At 54.2% G+C, this 21,121-nt stretch overlaps 2 protein-coding genes across 2 annotated transcripts in view; one reads left to right on the top strand and one right to left on the bottom strand.

Moving 5' to 3' along the window:
• The window catches only part of TMCC2 (transmembrane and coiled-coil domain family 2), a 34,510-nt gene extending 29,059 nt beyond the window's left edge, over positions 1 to 5,451 (bottom strand). Inside the window, exon 1 of the mRNA XM_059488047.1 lies at positions 5,211 to 5,451. Within this exon, the coding sequence (XP_059344030.1) occupies positions 5,211 to 5,378 (168 nt within the window). The 5' untranslated portion in view covers positions 5,379 to 5,451. The remainder of the gene's footprint in view (positions 1 to 5,210) is intronic.
• An 891-nt stretch (positions 5,452 to 6,342) lies between these two features.
• Positions 6,343 to 21,121, top strand: part of DSTYK (dual serine/threonine and tyrosine protein kinase) — a 28,147-nt gene continuing 13,368 nt past the window's right edge. Inside the window, exons 1-5 of the mRNA XM_059487984.1 lie at positions 6,343 to 6,574; positions 14,875 to 15,022; positions 15,656 to 15,893; positions 16,792 to 17,488; positions 20,030 to 20,304. Coding sequence (XP_059343967.1) covers positions 6,343 to 6,574; positions 14,875 to 15,022; positions 15,656 to 15,893; positions 16,792 to 17,488; positions 20,030 to 20,304 — 1,590 coding nt within the window. The remainder of the gene's footprint in view (positions 6,575 to 14,874; positions 15,023 to 15,655; positions 15,894 to 16,791; positions 17,489 to 20,029; positions 20,305 to 21,121) is intronic.

Genomic DNA, 21,121 nt, shown 5'->3' with positions numbered 1-21,121 from the left:
TAACAGGGAATAGCAGGAAATTCAATGTCCGCATGTGGGAACACTCTGGGAATAACAGAATTCATTGCCCAGGTGTGGGAATGGTCTGGGATAATGGAATGTGCTGCCAGGTGTGGGAATGCTCTGGGATAATGGAATGTGCTGCCCAGGTGTGGGAATGTTCTGCCCAGGAATGCACTGCCCAGGTGTGGGAATACTCTGGGATAACAGGGATCCAGGGAAAACAGAGCCAGGGAAAACAGAAACCCAGGGAAAACCAACAGAGAGCCAGGGAAAACGCATCCAGGGAAAACAGAAATCCAGGGAAAATGGAGAGCCAGGGAAAACACATCCAGGGAAAACAGAAACCCAGGGAAAACCCTTGGCTCAGGAGCAGTGGCAGTTTGGATGCAGGGTTTTGGATGGATCCCATCACTCCTGCAGGAATGGCTGGCACCCAGGGATTGCTGAGCACAGCTGTCACACACCAGCCCTGCTCCTTGCCAGAACTCATTTTTCCCCTCCTTTTCCCCAAGGGTGTCAGCAGAGGAGCCAGAGCCAGGGCTGGGAAGGGAGAGACGTGGATCTGCTGGAGCTCAGGGCTGGAGGTGACACCAGGCAGGCTGTGCTGGTTCCAGGGTGCCACCTCAAATCCATCGCACTGGAGCCAAGGGTTTACTCTGATCCTGCTCCATCTACAGGGACTGAAATCTCTGGTCCTTAATTATCCAAGGGGACAGGAATCTCTGATCCTTCTCCATGCACAGGGACGGGAATCTCTGATCTTTCATCATCCATGGGGACAGGAATTTCTGATCCTGCCCCATCCATGGGGACAGGAATCTCCGATCCTTCACCATCCATGGGGACAGGACAGGGACAGGAATTTCTGATCCTGCCCCATCCATGGGGACAGGAATTTCTGATCCTTCTCCATGCACAGGGACAGGAATTTCTGATCCTGCCCCATCCATGGGGACAGGAATTTCTGATCCTGCCCCATCCATGGGGACAGGAATTTCTGATCCTGCTCCATCCATGGGGACAGGAATTTCTGATCCTGCTCCATCCATGGGGACAGGAATCTCTGATCCTTAATTATCCATGGGAACAGGAATCTCTGATCCTCAGTTATCCATGGGGACAGAACAGGGACAAGAATCTCTGATCCTTCATCTTCCATGGGGACAGAAATCTCTGATCCTTATTTATCCATGGGGACAGGAAAGGGGCAAGAATCCCTGATCCTGCCCCATCCACAGGGACAGGAATCTCTGATCCTCTCCCATCCATGGGGACTGGAATCTCTGATCCTATCCCATCCATGAGGACAGGACAGGGACAGGAATCTCTGATCCCTTCATAGTTCATGGGGACAGGAATCTCTGATCCTTAATTATCCATGGGGAGAGGACAGGGACAGGGATCCCTGACCATCACTTCCCCATCCACAGGGACAGGACAGGAACAGGAATCTCTCATCCTGCCCCATCCGAAGGGACAGGAATTTTTGGTCCTGTCCCATCCATGAGGACAGGACAGGGACAGGAATCTCTGATCCTTAATTATCCATGGGAACAGGAATCTCTGATCCTTCATCCATAGGGACAGGAAGGGACAGGAATCTCTGATTCTGCCCCGTGCCCAGGGACAGGAATCTCTGATCCTGCTCCATCCATGGGGACAGGAATCTGATCCTGCCCCATGCACAGGAACAGGAATCTCTGATCCTTCACCATCCACAGGGACAGGAATCTCTGATCCTTAATTATCCATGGGAACAGGAATCTCTGATCCTCAGTTATCCATGGGGACAGAACAGGGACAGGAATCTCTGATCCTTAATTATCCATGGGAACAGAAATCTCTGATCCTTCATCCATAGGGACAGGAAAGGACAGGAATCTCTGATTCTGCCCCGTGCCCAGGGACAGGAATTTCTGATCCTTCACCATCCACGGGGACAGGAATCCCTGATCCTGCTCCATCCATGGGGACAGGAATCTGATCCTGCCCCATGCACAGGAACAGGAATCTCTGATCCTTCACCATCCACAGGGACAGGGATCTGATTCTGCTCCATCCATGGGGACAGGACAGGGACAGGAATCTCAGATCCTGTCCCATCCAAGGGGACAGGAATCTGGATTTGGAGCAGAACCAGCTTGAACCCACCCCACCAGCAGCTCCACAGGGGGTTTGGAGCAGGAAAACTCAGCTCTATTAATTAATTATTTATTAATTTATGAACTGGTGGTGGCCGTGGCACAGCGCCTGGCACGCTGTGGTACCTGTGGGCAGCAGCCAGCCCCAGCCTTGCCCGAGTTGTGCCCAGTTTGAGGATTTATTTTAATGAATTGTGCCCAGTTTGAGGATTTATTTTAATGAATTGCTGCATTAAAGGTGAGCCCTGGCAGCAGACCTGCAGGAAGGGAGCACGGGCAGCTCGATAAAATCAATGGGGTTTGTTTGGCCTCGGATGCTGCTGCAGGAGGAGGATGTGGAGCACCAGCTCCGGGTGGGATGTGCCAGCCCTGGAGTGTTTGGCATGATGGGCACAGCCATGTGTCGCAGACATTTCTCCACAGAAATCCTTTCTTTCGGATTTCTGCGTCTTCTGGAGGCCAGAGGCTTCAGAAGACAAGGTAAACAATTATTATCAGCTGCTGGGGAATGCAACAGGGGCACCTTGATTGGCTCATTTCCTATGTTTATAATTAAGGGCCAATCACCAGTGCAAGCCAGGGGACTGAGTCCTTGAACACAACTTTGTTATAGATTCTTTCTATCTATTCTTAGCCTAGCCTAGCTGCTTTGCAAACCTCTCTCTATATTCCTATTAGTATAGTCTTAATGTAATATACAATATCTTAATAAATCAGCCTTCTGATTCAAGAAACAAGATTCACCGTCTCTCTCTCACCAGCTGCACCCACTCAGGCGCAGTTATAGCCATGGGAAGCTGCAGCTCCTTTGGGCCAATATTCCCACCCCTTTCTGAGCCTCTGTGACCCACATGGGGTGGAGAAAGGACAGGGAAAAACACCTTGGATGTGCCAAGCATGGCCCTGAGCTCATGGATTAAAGTCAGAAAATCACGGAATGGTTTGGCTGGGAAAGGGACCTTAAACCTCATCCAGGTCCAGGGGTGGGCAGGGACACTTCCTATTGTCCCTGCTGCTCCAAACTCATCCAGCCTGGCCTTGGACACTGCCAGGGATCCAGGACAGCCACAGCTCCTCTGGGATACCCTGTGCCACCCTGCCATGCCATGGATGTGCCTGGCCCTGGCTCCTCCAGCTGTTTTGGGGCAGCAGCAGCAAAGCCAGCACAGCCTCAGGAGCTGCTGGGCCACCAAGGGAAGGCCCCAGGTGCCACCTCCAGCAGCCACAGGGGCTCCCTGTGCTCAAAGCAGCCGAGTTTTCCTCTGGGAACACGGATTTGATCTCCTGGCAGTGCCATCATGACCTTGACCCCACCGGTGACACCGAGGGGCTCCATCCTGCATCCCACATTTCCCACTTTTCCCAGGGCTTTTTAAAAGCACCCACTCTGCCCTCTGATCCCGCCCTGCCCACGGCACTCCCACCCCTGCACACCCCGAATTCCACACCGGGAATTCACCAATAAAACCCTGCTGAGCCACCGGGGGTCGGAGCTGCTTTTTCCTCCAAAATCCAGAGAAATTCCGTGCTGGATTCCAGCAGGATCCCCGCTCCGGGATGGGCTCGGTGCCTCCCGCAGCGCTGCAGTGCCCGGGGTTTGTGTTTTGTTTTCCTCCTCCTCCTCCTCCTCCTCCTCCTCCAGCGGCCCCGCGGGCCCGGCAGGAGCAGCCTCGGGGCCATTCCCACATTCCCACACCGTCACTCCCGGTGCCGCAGCCACGGAGCCTCCTGGATCCTACCGGAGCATCCTCCCCAACTCCCTCCGGATCCTCCCCCCATATCCTCCTGGATTCTCCCGGAGCATCCCCCCTGGATATTCCTGGAGCATTCCCCCCATATCCCCACGGATCCCACCGGAGCATCCCCCCCATAACCCCCCGGATCCTACCAGAGCATCCCCCCCATATTTCCCCAAATCCTCCCAGAGCATCTCCCCCATATCCTCCTGGATCCCCCCTGGATATTCCTGGAGCATCCCCCCCATTTCCCCACGGATCCCACCGGAGCATCCCCCCCATAACCCCCCGGATCCTCCCAGACCATCCCCTCTCATCCTCCCGGATCCTACCAGAGCATCCCCCCCATATTTCCCCAAATCCTCCCAGAGCATCTCCCCCAGATGCTCCTGGATGCCCCCGGATCATCCCCCCGACTCCCGGCAGGGATTTCCCGGGATCAGCGCAGCCCCTCCGCAGAGGGGCAGCCCCCAACGCCCGGGATTTCTTCATCCCGGCAGAATCCCAATGGAGCAGCCCCATGCTGGGACCACCTCCATCCCGAGCCCAGGAGGATCCTGTCCCAGCAGTGCCTCCATCCCTGGAGCATCCTCATCCAGCAGGATCCCCGGAACAGGGATGGGGCATCCTAATCCCAGCAGAATCTCTGCTGATAGGATTATTCCCATCCCAGGAGCACCCCAATCCTGGAGCATCCAAGTCCAGGGGTCTCCTCCCTCGGGAGCACCCCATTCCCAGGATCATCCTCATCCTAGGAGCACCCCAATCCAGGAGCACCCTGTTCCCAGGGGTCTCCTCCCTCTGGAGCATCCCATTCCCGGGGTTACCCCAATCCAGGGGTATCCTGTCCCTGGAGCACCCCATTCCCAGGGTTACCCTATTCCTACGGTTACCCCAATCCAGGAGCACCCCAATCCAGGGGCACCCTGCCCCTGGAGCACCTCATTCCCAGGATCATCCTCATCCCAGGAGCACCCCAATTGAGGAGCACCCCAATCCAGAGGTATCCTCCTCCGGGAACACCCCATTCCTAGGATCATTCCCATCCCAGGAGCACCCCAATCCTGGAGTCTCCTCTCCCTGGAGCACCCCATTCCCAGGATTCCCCCATTCCCAGGGTTCCCCCATTCCCGGAGCCATCCCGCATCCCCCAAGGTCACACCTGTAGGACCGAGGGGATGGATGGGGATGGCGGCACTCCCGAGCTCCATCGCTCCGGTGACCCCGCCGGCTCTCCCCACCCCGGCCACCACCGGGACCTCCCTTCCCCGCCGATCCTGCGGGATTTTCCCGTCCCCCCGTGTCCCACCGGGGCGCTCCCGCCGCTCACCTTCAGGTCGGGGGGTTTGGAGCGCGGCGGCGCCGGGACAGCGCCCGCCTCGGGGGCCGCCGCCGCCTCGCCGGCCTTGCCCTCCATCACTCCGTGACCGGGCGATTCCCCCGCGGCGCCGGGATCCTCCTCGGGCTGCTGCAGCTCGTCCGAGCGGCACCGCTTCATCCCGGGAGCGCCGTGCCCGCGCCGCGCGGGAGGCGCCTACGGCCGCAGCAGCGGTGCCGGCGGCGGCGGGCGGCGCCCCGGCGGCCGCTGCGGGGCCCGCGGGCTGCGCGGCCCCGGCCCGCCCGCCCCGCCGAGCCCGGGCCGGGCGGCGGCTCCGCGCCGCGGCGGCTCCGCGCCCGCCGCCGGCACCGGCATCGCCGCCGCCGCCGCGCCTGATGGGCGGCGCCGCTGGCCAATGGTGATGTGAGGGAGGAGGTGTCTCGCGTGGTGATTGGTGGAGCGTGCTCAGAGGGCGGTGCTGGCGGGAGGAATTGACCAATGAAGGCGCGCGGAGGGCGGGGCCGGCGCTGGTGATTCGCGGAGGCGGAGCGGAGCTGGAGAGGGGCGCGCCGCCTCCTGCCGAGCCGCTCCGCGCAGCGCGGGATGGGGGAACAGTAGTCGGCGTCTGAGCTCCCCCTTTCGCTCCCCCTGTTTAAATACATCATTTCATGATCGTTCTCGTTTTTTGGGGAATTTTTGCTCGTCTCCCGCGGTGGTGCGCAGAGGCCGCGGGGAGAGGTCGGCGGCCGCGCTTAGAGAGACTACAAATTCCATGAGGACTTGCGGCAAAACGGACTACAACTCCCGGCATTCCCCACGGGGGTTAGGAAAATGAACTATATTTGGATGTCAAAAAACTACATCTCCCTGCGTGCCTCGCGCGCGGGGTGCGCCCGGCCTCCTCCCCCTTTGCCCTGCGGCGCGCCGACAAACGTTCCGCGCACACGCAGCGCGGCCGGTGGAGGCGCTTCCCCTCGGGAGAAGGCGGCGGCCGCGGGGGTCGGGGAGGCGGGAGGGGCGGGGGGAGGGGGGGGTCGGGACGAGAGGAAATCCTCGGGGAGGCTCCTCCCCGAACGGCGGCAGCCTGGCAGGGCCCGAGAGCTGCCCGCGGTGGGGAGGGGATAGCGGGGCGGACCCGGAGGACATGGAGGGCGAGGAGGCCCCGTCATGGCGGGGTCCCGGCGGGGCCGTGCGAGAGCTCTGCCGCTCTTTCGGCCACTACAACCGGCACCTGGCGAGGCTGCAGCACAACCTGCGAGAGACCAAGAGGTTCTTCCGCGACGTCAAGTTCTCCCAGGGACATCCCTTCGCCTTGGCGCCCGCCGGTGACGGCCCCCGCTCCGCCTGGGATGGGGATGGGGGTCCCGGGGACGGCGGTGAGAGAGGGCAGGGGCGGGCGGGGTGTGAGGGTGAGGGGTCTGGGGGGGTAAAGGGGGAACCTCTGAGGGTGAGGGGTCTTTGGGGGGTTTGTCAGGGGTCTCTGGGGGCTTGTCAGGGGTCTCTGCGGGGCTTGTGAGGGTCGCGGTGCGGAGTGAAATGTCCGGTTTGGGGGGCTCTAATGGGGGTTACAGGGCTGGGAGTGCCTGGAGGGTGGGAGAGGCTTTGTGGCTGTGATTTAGGATCGGTATAAGGCCAATATTCTTCTCCCAAAGCGTGCTAGGCAGTGCCCAGGCTTGCCAGGGAATGGGCACAGCTCCAGGAGGGTTTGGACAGCGCCCCAGGGATGCTCAGGGTGGGATTTTGGGGTCTGTGCAGGGCCAGGAGCTGCACCCAGCATCCCTGTGGGTCCCTTCCATGGGTTTGTGATGGGGACCCCCTGCCTGACCCCCTCCAGGGAGGGAGTTCAGAAAGGGCAACACAACGAGGGGCTGGCAATCCTTTTTTGTCCCGGAATTCCTGGGAATTGTGGCCTCACTGGGGGCTCTGTGCCCAGGGAATGAGGGGCTGCCATTCCCTGTTTGTCCCTGGGGCTCTGTGCTCAGCTGCTGCTGTTGACAAACAGAGCTGAGGGTGGCACCTCTGCTGCCACGGGCAGGACTTGGTGTTTCCATGAGACTGTCTCGTGAGAGGGGCTCAGTGTGACGTGAGATGTCCATAAAGGTTTTCTTCATTCATCCCCAAAAGGCTCCTGAGTCATCTCTCGTGGCCCCTTGTCTGGAATTCTTGTCCAGGGTTCTTGTCCAGGTTTTTTGGACCTGCTCATCTTGCACTCCAAATCCTGGTTTCATGTTCAAGTGTTGAGTTTTTCTGTCTGTGTCTAAAAAAAAAGTGGTTTTGGGCTGATTTGTGGTTTGTTTTCCCCTTTGTGGGATTGTGGAGTTGTGGCTGGAAAGGTTTTGGGAGCACATTGGGGTTTTGGGAAGTGGTTGCTGCTCCTCTCATCAGGCTGGGTGGGGAAGGAGATTTTGGGATGGGGCAGAGCCAGGTGAGCCTGTGATGTTTGGGATTTGGGATTGTTGTGCCTGGAGAAGAGGATTTGGGGTGATCTGATGAGAAAAATGGAATATTTCCAATATTTCCAAGGGATGGAGTGCCAGCAAACAGGGAATGGCCAGAGGGCAGGGAGAGATGGGATTTTGGGAATAAATCCTTCCCTGGGAGGGGCTGGGATGGAATTCCCAGAGGATCTATGGCTGCTCCATCCCTGGGAGTGTCCCAGGCCAGGTTGGACCGTGGATAAAATGGAAAAAAACAGAAAAAATTAATCAAAAGCTTGGAGCTTCCACAGATCCCATAAATCCGAGCTGAGGCTGCTCTGCCGAGCTCTGGGTGGGTTTGGAGAGGAGTCCTGGTGAGAGCCGCCCTTGTTCCGGGGCGGACAGGCCTCCTTTGATCCCGGGAATTCATGGGACTGTGGATGTGAGGATGTGTGGATGTGTGCCCCGGGGCTGCCCCGCTCCAGCGCCAGCGCCAGCGCCGGTCACATGGGCCGGGATGGGGCTGGGATTGGGATGGAATTGGGATGGGGCCGGGATGGAATTGGGATAGAGCAGGGATGGAATTGGGATAGAGCAGGGATGGAATTGGGATAGAGCAGGGATGGAATTGGGATGGGGCCAGGATGGGGCTGGGATGGAACCAGGGTGGAGCAGGGATGGAATTGGGATTGAGCAGGGATGGAATTGGGATAGAGCAGGGATGGAATTGGGATGGGGCTGGGGTGGGGCTGGGATGGAACCAGGGTGGAGCAGGGATGGAATTGGGATAGAGCAGGGATAGAGCAGGGATGGAATTGGGATGGGGCTGGGATGGAACCAGGGTGGAGCAGGGATGGAATTGGGATAGAGCAGGGATGGAATTGGGATTGAGCAGGGATGGAATTGGGATAGAGCAGGGATGGAATTGGGATAGAGCAGGGATAGAGCAGGGATGGAATTGGGATGGGGCTGGGATGTAGCCAGGATAGAATTGGGATAGGGATGGAGCTGGGATGGAACCCGGCTGGGGCTGGGATGGGGCAGGGATGGAATTGGAATGGGGCCAGGGTGGGGCTGGGATGGAGTCAGGATGGGGCAAGGATGGGGCCGGGATGGAATTGGGATGGGGCCGGGATGGAATTGAGATGGGGCAGGGTGGGGCAGGGATAGGGCCAGGGTTAAATTTGGATGGGGCTGAGATGGAGTCAGGATGGGGCAGGGATGGAATTGGGATGGAGCAGGGATAGGGATAGGGCTGGCATGGAGATGGGATGGGGCCAGGATGGAATTGGGATGGAGAAGGGATGGGGCTGGTGTGGAACCAGGGATGGAGAAGGGATGGAACCAGGGTAGAGCTGGGATGGGGCAGGGATGGAATCGGGAGAGGCCATGATTGAACGAGGGTGGAGCTGGGATGGAGCTGGGATGGAGCTGGGGTGCAATTGGGATGGGGCTGGGATGGGGCTGGGATGGAGTCAGGATGGGGCAGGGTGGAGCAGGGATGGAATTGGGATGGGGCAGGAATGAGGCAGGGATAGAGCTGAGATGGAGTCAGAATGGGGCTGGGATAGAGCTGGGGTGGAACTGGGATGGGGCCAGGATGGAACCAGGATGGGGCAGGAGTGGAGCTGGGATGGAGCCAGGATAGGAATGGGGCTGGGATTGAACCAGGGTGGGGCAGGGATGGAATTGGGATGGGATAGGGATGGGGTCAGGATGGGGCTGGGATGGGGCCAGGATGGAACCAGGGTGGAGCTGGGATAGGGCAGGGTGGGGCAGGGATAGGGCCAGGATTGAATTGGGATGGAATTGAGATGGGGCTGGGATGGAGCAGGGATGGAATTGAGATGGGGCTGGGATGGAGCAGGGCTGGAGCAGAGTTGGGGCCGGGATGGAGTCAGGATGGAACCAGGGTGGAGCAGGGCTGGAGCCGAGATGAAATTGGGATGGAGCCGGGATGGATCAGGGATGGGGCTGGGGTGGAGCTGGGATGGAGCTCCAGCCCCTGGCATGTGGCTGCATCCCTCAAAACTGGGAAATTCTGATCCCACTTTTTATTGAGTCCCTGCCTCCCTGGATCTGTGTCTGTGCTGGTCACGGGGTGTGGAATCATGGGAAAAGTGTTTTAACCTCAGATCCTGGAGAAAAAAATGGATTTGGGAGGACCTTGGGAAAGGTGTTTCAACCACAAATCCTGGAGGGTTTGGCAGGACTTTGGAGCAGTTTTCCAGTAGCCAAAGGAGCTCCAAGAAGGCTGGAAAGGGAAGTTTTCATCTGGAAAAGGGAATGAGGAAAGGTTTAGATGGGATATAAGAATAAATTCCTCTCTGTGAGGATGAGGAGGGGCTGGGATGGAATTCCCAGAGAATTCGTGGCTGTTCCATCCCTGGGAGTGTCCAAAGCCAGCCTGGAGCATCCTGGGGTGCTGAAGGTGTCCCTGAATGGCAGAGGAACAGGAGGAGCTTTAAGGTCCAACCCAAACCATCCAAGAATTCTCCATCCATATAAATAATCCCTCAATAATTTCATTTAAACTTCTGTATCCGAGTCATTTTTTTTTTGAGATATTTTTGCTGGATTTAAGGATCCACCAATTCCAAGGAGATATTTTTGCTGGATTTAAGGATCCATCAATTCCAAGGAGATATTTTTGCTGGATTTAAGGATCCACCAATTCCAAGGAGATATTTTTGAAGATATTTTTGCTGGATTTTAAGGATCCATCAATTCCAAGGAGATATTTTTGCTGGATTTTAAGGATCCACAAATTCCAAGGAGATATTTTTGGAGGTATTTTTGCTGGATTTTAAGGATCCACCAATTCCAAGGAGATATTTTTGGAGATATTTTTGCTGGATTTAAGGATCCACTCCTTCCTGGAGTGAGGAGAAGGAGCTCTGCTGCCTCTTCAGCCCTCCCTGAATTGCTTTTTTCATGCTCCAGATCCTGAATCCCAGCAGAAGCTCCAAGCAACGTCCCCAGATCAAAGCCATTCTACAGATGAAGGCTCAAATGTGCAATTTGTGGGATTTTTTCTCAGATCTTTATCTTTTGTGAGCTCTTGGTCAGCTTCCAACCCTCTGGTCACTTGATGTGACTTTTGAAAGGCTTGTTTGGAAAACAAAAATCCCAAAAAAATCACATTTCAAAGAGAAATTCCTCCCTTCAACAACTCCCAAACTTGGGATTTGGGGTTTTGTGGGGCAGTGCTGATGCACAAATAGGATTTTTCCTTAATTTTGGGGTAGAAAAACTCCAAAATCCTGAAAGATTTGAGGGGAAGGCAAAGCTTGGGCAGGGTTTTAAATGAGCTTTAAACCAATCTAAAACTACACAAAATGCTCCAAATTTGGCTGATTTTAATTAAAACTGAAGTGATTAAGCTGTCAAGAGTGAGGAGAGAGATGCGTTGTAGGATCTCTTTAATGGGGTTTGGAGTGTGAGGAGGGGAGGATTTTGTTTTCCTCACAATTCAGGCTGCCAGAACATGACTCATGAAAAAAAAAATAAAGAATTTTAACAGCAATTTTAAACAGAATTTTTAACCCTATAAAATCCAGTATCAGAGCAATCCTGGTGCTTTGTACCTCTCAAATTGGGCATTTTTTAGGGGCTGGTTGTTCCATTTTCCCATTTAATTTCATTTTTTTGGGGATTTTTGTGTTCCTGATGAGGGATTTGTTTGTGATTTGTGTTTTTGGGGCTGTCAGAGTCACTCTGTGCTGTGCACGAGGGTAATGCTGAATTTAGCTCTCGCCAAAGCTGCATTTAGGGCTTTTTAAAAAGGAAAACAGGAGCTAAACTCAGCCCTGAGCCTGAATTAGCACAGCCAGGTGATGCTTGTGGGGTGGGAGGGAGGTTTGTGGGGTTTGGGAGAAGTTTATGGAGTTTGGGAGAGGTTTGTGGGGTGTGAGGGCCGTTTGTGGGGTATGAGGGTCATTTGTGGGGCGTGAGAGAGGTTTGTGGGTTTGGGAGAAGTTTGTGGGCTCTGAGGGAGATTTGTAGGGTCTGAGTGTCGTTTGTGAGGTCTGAGGGAGGTTTGTGGGGTCTGAGTGTCGTTTGTGAGGTCTGAGGGAGGTTTGTGGGGTCTGAGGGACGTTTGTAAGGTCTGAGGGAGGTTTGTGGGGTCTGAGTGTTGTTTGTAGGCTCTGAGTGAATTTTGTAGGGTATGAGGGCCATTTGTGGGTTCTGAGGGCACTTTGTGGGGTCTGTGGGAGGTTTGTGGGATGTCAGCGACATTTGTGGGCTCTGAGGGAGGTTTGTAGGGTCTGAGTGATGTTTGTAAGGTCTGAGGGCTGTTTGTGGGATGTGAGTGATGTTTGTAGGGTCTGAGTGCCATTTGTGGACTCTGAGGGCCGTTTGTGGGGTCTGTGAGAGGTTTGTGGAGTCTGAGGGCGGTTTGTGGGCTCTGAAGGCCATTTGTGAGGTCTGAGGGCAATTTGTGGGGTCTGAGCGACATTTGTGGGGTCTGAGTGTTGTTTGTAGGGTCTGAGGGAATTTTGTAGAGTCTGAGGGAGGTTTGTGGGGTCTGAGTGACGTTTGTAGGGTGTGAGGGCCGTTTGTGGGCTCTGAGGGCAGTTTGTGGGCTCTGTGGGAGGTTTGTGGGATGTGAGCAATGTTTGTGGCTCTGAGGGAGCCTTGTGGGGTTTGAGGCTGTTCCAGAACCTTCTGGCTGGCAGCAAAGTGCCTTCCCTGGCGCTCATCCCTCTCCAGGCTGTTGGGATTCTGTGCTCCTGTAACAAAACTGAATTAATCCTTGTCCTGTGTTGGCACTGCAGGAACTGCCCCATCAGCAGCTCTGGCTGTTCCCCTGGGCTGTGGGGCTGCACTGTCCCGTTTTGAGGGCCAAACCCTGATCCCTGTTCCCTGTTTCAGGCCCCATTTTTAGGGCCAAACACTGATCCCTGTTTCAGACCCCATTTTTAGGGTCAAACCCTGATCCCTGTCCCTGTTTCAGACCCCAGCCCTTGATCCCTGTCCCGCTTCAGGCCCCATTTTCAGGGGGATCCTGATCCCTGTTGCAGGCCCCATTCTTAGGCCAAACCCTGATCCCTGTTCCCATTTTAGGCCCCATTTTCAGGGCTGCATCCCTGACCCCTGTCCCCATTTCAGGCCCCATTTTTAGGCCCAAACCCCTGATCCCTGTCCTGTTTCATGCCCCATTTTTAGGGCTAAACCGCTGAGTCCTGTTTCAGGCCCATTTTCAGGGGGATCCTGATCCCTGTTCCAGGCCCCATTTTTAGGATAAAGCCCTGATCCCTGTCCCCATTTCAGGCCCCATTTTTAGGATCAAACCCCTGATCTCTGTTTCAGGCCCCATTTTTAAGGCAAATCCCTGTCCCATTTCAGGCCCCATTTTTAGGATCAAGCCCTGACCCCAGTCCCGTTCCAGGCCCCATTTTTAGGCCCAAACCCCTGATCCCTGTCCCCATTTCAGGCCCCATTTTTAGGGTCAAACCCCTGATCCCTGTCCCCATTTCACGCCCCATTTTTAGGATCAATCTCTGACCCCTGTCCCGTTTCAGGCCCCATTTTTAGGCCCAAACCCCTGATCCCTGTCCCCATTTCAGGCCCCATTTTTAGGGTCAATCCCTGTTCCCTGTCCCCATTTCAGGCCCCGTTTTTAGGGTCAATCCCTGTTCCCTGTCCCCATTTCAGGCCCCATTTTTAGGATCAATCCCTGTCCCCATTTCAGGCCCCATTTTTAGGATCAATCCCTGTCCCCATTTCAGGCCCCATTTTTAGGGTCAAACCCCTGATCCCTGTCCCCATTTCAGGCCCCATTTTAGGATCAATCTCTGACCCCTGTCTCGTTTCAGGCCCCATTTTTAGGGTCAATCCCCGTTCCCTGTCCCCATTTCAGGCCCCATTTTTAGGCCCAAACCCCTGTTCCCTGTCCCCATTTCAGGCCCCATTTTTAGGATCAATCCCTGATCCCTGTCCCCATTTCAGGCCCCATTTTTAGGATCAATCTCTGACCCCTGTCCCGTTTCAGGCCCCATTTTTAGGGTCAATCCCTGTCCCCATTTCAGGCCCCATTTTTAGGGTCAAACCCCTGATCCCTGTCCCCATTTCAGGCCCCGTTTTTAGGGTCAATCCCTGTTCCCTGCCCCCATTTCAGGCCCCGTTTTTAGGGTCAATCCCTGTTCCCTGTTTCAGGCTCAATTTTTAGGGTCAATCCCTGTTCCCTGTCCCCATTTCAGGCCCCATTTTTAGGGTCAATCCCTGTTCCCAGTTTCAGGCCCCATTTTTAGGATCAATCCCTGTTCCCTGTCCCCATTTCAGGCCCCATTTTTAGGGTCAAACCCCTGATCCCTGTCCCGTTTCATGCCCCATTTTTAGGATCAAGCCCTGACCTCAGTCCCGTTCCAGGCCCCATTTTTAGGGTCAAACCCCTGATCCCTGTCCCCATTTCACGCCCCATTTTTAGGATCAATCCCTGTTCCCTGTCCCCATTTCAGGCCCCGTTTTTAGGGTCAATCCCCGTTCCCTGTCCCCATTTCAGGCCCCATTTTTAGGATCAATCCCTGTCCCCATTTCAGGCCCCATTTTTAGGATCAATCCCTGTTCCCTGTCCCCATTTCAGGCCCCGTTTTTAGGGTCAATCCCTGTTCCCTGTTTCAGGCTCCATTTTTAGGGTCAATGCCTGTTCCCTGTCCCCATTTCAGGCCCCATTTTTAGGATCAAACCCCTGATCTCTGTTTCAGGCCCCATTTTTAAGGCAAATCCCTGTCCCATTTCAGGCCCCATTTTTAGGATCAAGCCCTGACCCCAGTCCCGTTCCAGGCCCCATTTTTAGGCCCAAACCCCTGATCCCTGTCCCCATTTCAGGCCCCATTTTTAGGGTCAATCCCTGTTCCCAGTTTCAGGCCCCATTTTTAGGATCAATCCCTGTTCCCTGTCCGCATTTCAGGCCCCATTTTTAGGGTCAAACCCCTGATCCCTGTCCCCATTTCAGGCCCCATTTTAGGATCAATCTCTGACCCCTGTCCCGTTTCAGGCCCCATTTTTAGGGTCAATCCCCGTTCCCTGTCCCCATTTCAGGCCCCATTTTTAGGCCCAAACCCCTGATCCCTGTCCCCATTTCAGGCCCCATTTTTAGGATCAATCCCTGATCCCTGTCCCCATTTCAGGCCCCATTTTTAGGATCAATCCCTGTTCCCTGTTTCAGGCCCCATTTTTAGGGTCAAACCCCTGATCCCTGTCCCCATTTCAGGCCCCGTTTTTAGGGTCAATCCCCGTTCCCTGTCCCGTTGCAGGCCCCAGCCCGGTGTCGTTCCCCCGGCACGAGGAGGAGCAGCTGCAGCGCTCGGTGAGCTGGAGGCCGTGCCTGCTGATCCTGGGCCAGAACTGCCGTGCCAAGGGGCACCTGCTCAACACCCTGCTGGGCCAGGAGCTGCTGCCCACCCCTCGGACTGGCACTGCCACCCAGGAGCTGCTGCCCACCGCTGGCACTGGCACCCAGGAACTGCTGCCCAGCCCCGGGACGGGCACCCAGGAACTGCTGCCTGGGGCTGGCACTGCCACCAAGGAACTGCTGCCCACCCCTAGGACTGGCACCCAGGAACTGCTGCCCAGAGCTGGCACCCAGGAATTGCTGCCCAGAGCTGGCACTGCCACCAAGGAGCTGCTGCCTGCCACTGAGACTGGCACCAAGGACCTGCTTTCAACCCCTGAAGCTGGCACTGCCATCAAGGAACTGCTGCCTGGGGCTGACACTCCAGAGCTGCTGCCCACCCCCAGGGCTGGCACTCCAGAGCTGCTTTCTACCCCCGGCACTGTCACCGAGGAGCTGCTGCCCACCTCCAGGGCTGGCATGGACACTGAGGAGCTGCTGCCCACCCCTGGGACTGGCACTGAGGAGCTGCTGCCCATTGCTGAGGCTGCCACTGAGGAACTGCTGCCCATGGCTGGCACCGAGGAGCTGCTGCCCACCCCTGGCACTGTCACTGAGGAGCTGCTGCCCACCCCTGGGACTGGCACTGAGGAGCTGCTGCCCACCCCTGGCACTGTCACTGAGGAGCTGCTGCCCACCCCTGGCACTGGCACTGGCACCGAGGAGCGGTGCCGGCGCCGCCGCGTTCGCTTCACGCACGGGGCGCGGCCGCGGCTGAGCCTGGCACTGCCCGGGCAGTACGAGCTGGTGCAGGCGCTGGTGGCACACAGCGGGCACTGGGACACCATCCCCGAGCAGGACCTGCAGGTGCCAGGGGACGCCGAGGATCCCGCACAGAGGGTGGCAGAGCTGGAGGTGGTGCTGCCCTGCGCGCTGCTCAAGGTCAGGGTGGCACCGTGCCTGGCACTGCCATTGTCCCTGGGGAGCTGGGGGTGGCACTGTCATTGTCCCTGGGGAGCTTGGGGTGGCACTGCCACTGTACCTGGAATTCTGGAGGTGGCACTGCCACTGTCCATGGGGAGCTTGGGGTGGCACTGTCACTGTCCCTGGGGAGCTTGGGGTGGCACTGCCACTGTACCTGGGGAGCTTGGGGTGGCACTGCCACTGTACCTGGAGTTCTGGAGGTGGCACTGCCACTGTCCCTGGGATGCTGGAGGTGGCACTGCCACTGTACCTGGAGAGCTTGGGGTGGCACTGCCACTGTCCATAGGGAGCTGGGGATGGCACTGTCACTGTCCCTGGGGAGCTTGGGGTGGCACTGCCACTGTCCCTGCCCTGGTCTGTGAAGAATTTGGGGTGGCACTGCCACTGTTCCTGGCATGTGGGGGTTGACATTTACAGCCCTGATAAATTAATTCCCAAATTGTCCCTGATCTGGTCTATAGGAAGTTTGAGGTGGCACTGCCACTGATCCATGGGGAGTTTGGGGTGGCAATGCCACTGTCCCTGCCCTGGTCTGTGGGGAGTTTGGGGTGGCACTGCCAGGGTCCTGTTCAATAAATTCCCCTGCTGGCTCTTTCCTGGGACACTTGTCCTAAGTTTTGTCCTAACACTCCAAGGATTTGGTCCAAAATGAGGAATTTGGAGTTGTCCAGGAATCAACCTTGTCCTAAACTGGGCTAAAACTCCCAGGATTTCGTCCAAAATAAGGAATTTGGAGTTAGGGGTCAGATCAAGATCTGCTTTGAAGAATTCCAGTTTTTTGCTGTGTGAACGACTCCCAGAGCATTTTTCTGCGGAAAAAAACCTCTCAAACCTCCTCCTTTTTCCTTTTTCCCAGGAAGTGGACATCGTGGTGGCTCCATGCCGAGGCTTCCAGTCAGCTGAGTCCACCCTGGCCGAGTTTGTGGACCAGGTGCTGCCCGTTGTCACCTTTGCCATCAGCGAGCCCCAGCTGTCCCCGTCGGACCAGGCGGAACTTCGGGAAATCAAACAAAAATTCTCCCTCCCCATCTTCTTCCTGCGAATCCCCGAGGCCGGCAGCGAGCTGAGCTCTCCCAAAAACCCTCCCAAGGACAACAAATCCCACCCTAAGGACAACAAATCCCACCCCAAGGACACCAAATCCCAGCTCCACCTGCAGCTGCTGGATCTGGAGTACCTGAGCCCCTCCAGCCCCTGCGGCTGCGGCGCTCCCGGCTCCTCCATGCTGGTGGAGCAGCTGGAGAAGCTGAGGCTGCTGAGCTCCTTCTCCAGGCAGGTGCTGCAGCAGCACCTGGTGGAGGCAGCCACGAGGCTGAGCGAGGTTCACGGGCGCTGCCTCAACATCTTCATCAACCAGGCCTTCGACATGCAGAGGGACCTGCAGATCACCCCCAAGAGGTTGGAGTACACGCGCAGGAAGGAGAACGAGCTCTACGAGTCGCTGATGGGCATCGCCAACCGCAAGCAGGAGGAGATGAAGGAGATGATCGTGGACACGCTGGGGAATATGAAGGAGGAGCTGCTGGAGGATGCTGCCAGTATGGAGTTTAGAGGTGAGAGGGTTTGGGGTGGTTTGGTGAGGGGGGAGGTGGGAAAAATGGAAAATTGGCACGGGGGTTTGGTGAGGCTGCAGCCTGTGATTCCTGGATGGTCACAGAGCCCTAAACATGAATCAGAAGCTGGGATCAAGCAGATCCTGATGATAATTCCAGGAATTCAGTGAGACTCCAACCTGTACTTCCTGGATGGTCATAGAGCCCCAAATATGAATCAGAGTCTGGGGTCTAGCAGATCCTGACCACAATAATTGATGGATTCACTGGGATTCCAACCTGCAATTCCCAGATGGTCACAGAGCCCTAAACACAAATCAAAATCTGGGATCAAGCAGATACTGACCATGATAATTCCAGGAATTCAGTAAGACTCCAACCTACAATTGCCTGGTGGTCTCAGAATGCTGAACATGAATCAAAATATGGGATCAAGCAGATCCTGACCACAATAATTCCAGGAATTCAGTGAGACTCCAACCTGCAATTCCCAGATGGTCACTGAACCCTAAACAAGGGTGAAAATCCAGAGATCAGGCAGATCCTGACCATAATAATTCATTAATTCGGTGAGACTCCAAAATGCAATTCCTGGATGGTCACAGAGCCCTAAGCATAAATCAAAAGCTGGGATCAGACAGATCCTGACCACAATAATTGATGGATTCAGTGAGACTCCAACCTGCAATTCTTGGATGATCCCAGAACCCTAAACAAGGGTGAAAATCCAGGGATCAGACAGATCCTGACTACAATTCATTAATTCAGTGAGACTCCAACCTGCAATTCCCAGATAGTCACAGAGCCCTAAACATGAATCAAAAGATGGGATCAGGTAGATACTGACCACAATAATTCCATTAATTCAGTGGGATTCCAACCTGCAATTCCCAGAGAGTTGTAGAGCCCTAGAAAGAAATCAAAATCTGGGATCAAGCAGATTCTGACCACAATAATTGATGGATTCAGTGAAACTCCAACCTGCAACTCCTGGATGGTCACAGAACCCCAGACATGAATCAAAATCAGGGATCGGACAGATCCTGATGATAATTCCAGGAATTCAGTGAGACTCCAACCTGCAATTCCCAGATAGTCCCTGAACATGAATCAAAATCTGGGATCAGACAGATCCTGACCACAATAATTCCATTAATTCAGTGAGATTCCAACCTGCAATTCCCAGATGGTCCCTGAACATGAATCAAAATCTGGGATCAGACAGATCCTGACCACAATAATTCCATTAATTCAGTGGGATTCCAACCTGCAATTCCCAGATAGTCCCCAAAAATGAATCAAAATCTGGGATCAGACAGATCCTGACCACAATAATTCCATTAATTCAGTGAGACTCCAACCTGTAGTTCCTGGATGGACACAGAACCCCAAACACGGATGGAAATCAGGGATCAGGCAATATCCATTTTTTTTGGTAGGATCTGTTGGATAAAGTGATATTTATCTTGGATGAAATAATTTTGGATGAAATGGTCATAATCTTGGATAAAGACATTAATAATCTTGGATAAAATCATTAATAATCTTGGATTGAAATCATGATGATAATATTGGATAAAATCGTGGTAATAATATTGGATAAAATCATGATGATAATATTGGATAAAATCGTGGTAATAATATTGGATAAAATCATGATGATAATATTGGATAAAATCGATAATCTTGGATAAAATGATAATAATATTGGATAAAATCATTATAATAAGCTTGGATAAAATAATGATGATAATATTGGATAAAATCGTGGTAATAATATTGGATAAAATCATTAATAATATTGGATAAAATCAATAATCTTGGATAAAATGATAATGATATTAAATAAAATCATTATAGTAATATTGGATAAAATAATGATGATAATATTAGATAAAACTGTCATAATCATAGATAAAACAATGGTGATAATATTGGATAAAATAGTGATAATAATCATGGATAAAATAATAGTAATATTGGATAAATAATAGTAATCTTGGATAAATAATAGTAATCTTGGGTAAAATGGTAATAATCTTGGAGAAAATTATAATAAATCTTGGAGAAAATGATAATAAATCTTGGATGCAATAATAATTAATAATCTTGGAGAAAATGATCATAATCTTGCCTAAAACAATAACAACGCAATTCTGGCATCATTGAGAAGATCATTATTTTAAACACCACTAGGATCAGCGTGTGCCCCTCAGGGCCCCCCTCAGGATCGTTCTCCCACCCTCAGAGCCCCCCTCAGGACCGTTCTCCCACCCTCAGAGCCCCCCTCAGGACCGTTCTCCCACCCTCAGAGCCCCCCTCAGGACCGTTCTCCCACCCTCAGGGCCCCCCTCAGGACGGTTCTCCCACCCTCAGAGCCCCCCTCAGGACCGTTCTCCCACCCTCAGGGCCCCCCTCAGGACGGTTCTCCCACCCTCAGAGCCCCCCTCAGGACCGTTCTCCCACCCTCAGGGCCCCCCTCAGGACCGTTCTCCCAACACCCCCAGACCTCCAGGATGGTTTTTCTCCCTTTCCCTGCAGACATCATCATCCCCGAGAGCGGCGAGCCCGTCAGCTCCAAGGACATCAAGCGCTGCATCCAGCAGATCCAGGAGCTGATCATCTCCAGGCTGAACCAGGCTGTGGCCAACAAACTGATCAGCTCCGTGGATTACCTGAGGGAGAGCTTCGTGGGCACCCTGGAGCGCTGCCTCAAGAGCCTGGAGGAGTCCTGGGAGGGCTCCGTGCACCCGCCCCGGGGGCTGGAGAAACCCCGCGAGGGATCCGTGCACATCACCAGCAACTATCTCAAACAGGTCTGGAATGGCTGGGGTTTGGGGTGCTGGAACTGCCACGGGCCTGAATTTGGGGGAAATAAGCAGTTTATGGTCATAAAATACACATGAGATAATCAATTATCTCATGGACCTGTAAAAATAATCAAATTTTGCCATAAAACCACCTAAAAGCTCTGGAGAAACCCCGGGAGGGATCTGTGCACATCACCAGCAACTATCTCAGACAGGTGGGGACTGGGGTGCTGGAACTGCCATGGGCCTGAATTTGGGGGAAATAAGCAGTTTATGGTCATAAAACACACATGAGGTAATCAATTAGCTCCTAAATCTGTACAAAATTATCAAATTATGGTCATAAAACCACCTAAAACCTCTGGAGAAACCCCAGGGATGGATCTGTGCACATCACCAGCAGCTATCTCAGACAGGTCTGCAATGGCTGGGGTTTGGGGTGGTGGAACTGGCACGGGCCTGAATTTGGATAAAATGGTCAAATCATGGCTATAAGATGACATAGTAAATCAATTATCTCATGGACCTGTAAAAATAATCAAATTTTGCCATAAAACCTCCTAAAAGCTCTGGAGAAACCCCGGGAGGGATCTGTGCACATCACCAGCAACTATCTCAGACAGGTGGGGATTGGGGTGCTGGAACTGCCACGGGCCTGAATTTGGGGGAAATAAGCAGTTTATGGTCATAAAACACACATGAGATAATCAATTAGCTCCTAAATCTGTACAAAATTATCAAATTATGGTCATAAAACCACCTAAAATCTCTGGAGAATCCCTGTGAAGGATCCGTGCACATCACCAGCAGCTATCTCAAACAG

This window comes from Ammospiza nelsoni, chromosome 23 (genome assembly GCF_027579445.1).
Source record: "Ammospiza nelsoni isolate bAmmNel1 chromosome 23, bAmmNel1.pri, whole genome shotgun sequence".
NCBI lineage: Eukaryota > Metazoa > Chordata > Aves > Passeriformes > Passerellidae > Ammospiza > Ammospiza nelsoni.
The sequence above is the reverse complement of the archived record's forward strand: the minus strand, read 5'-3'. Positions and strand labels throughout refer to the sequence as shown.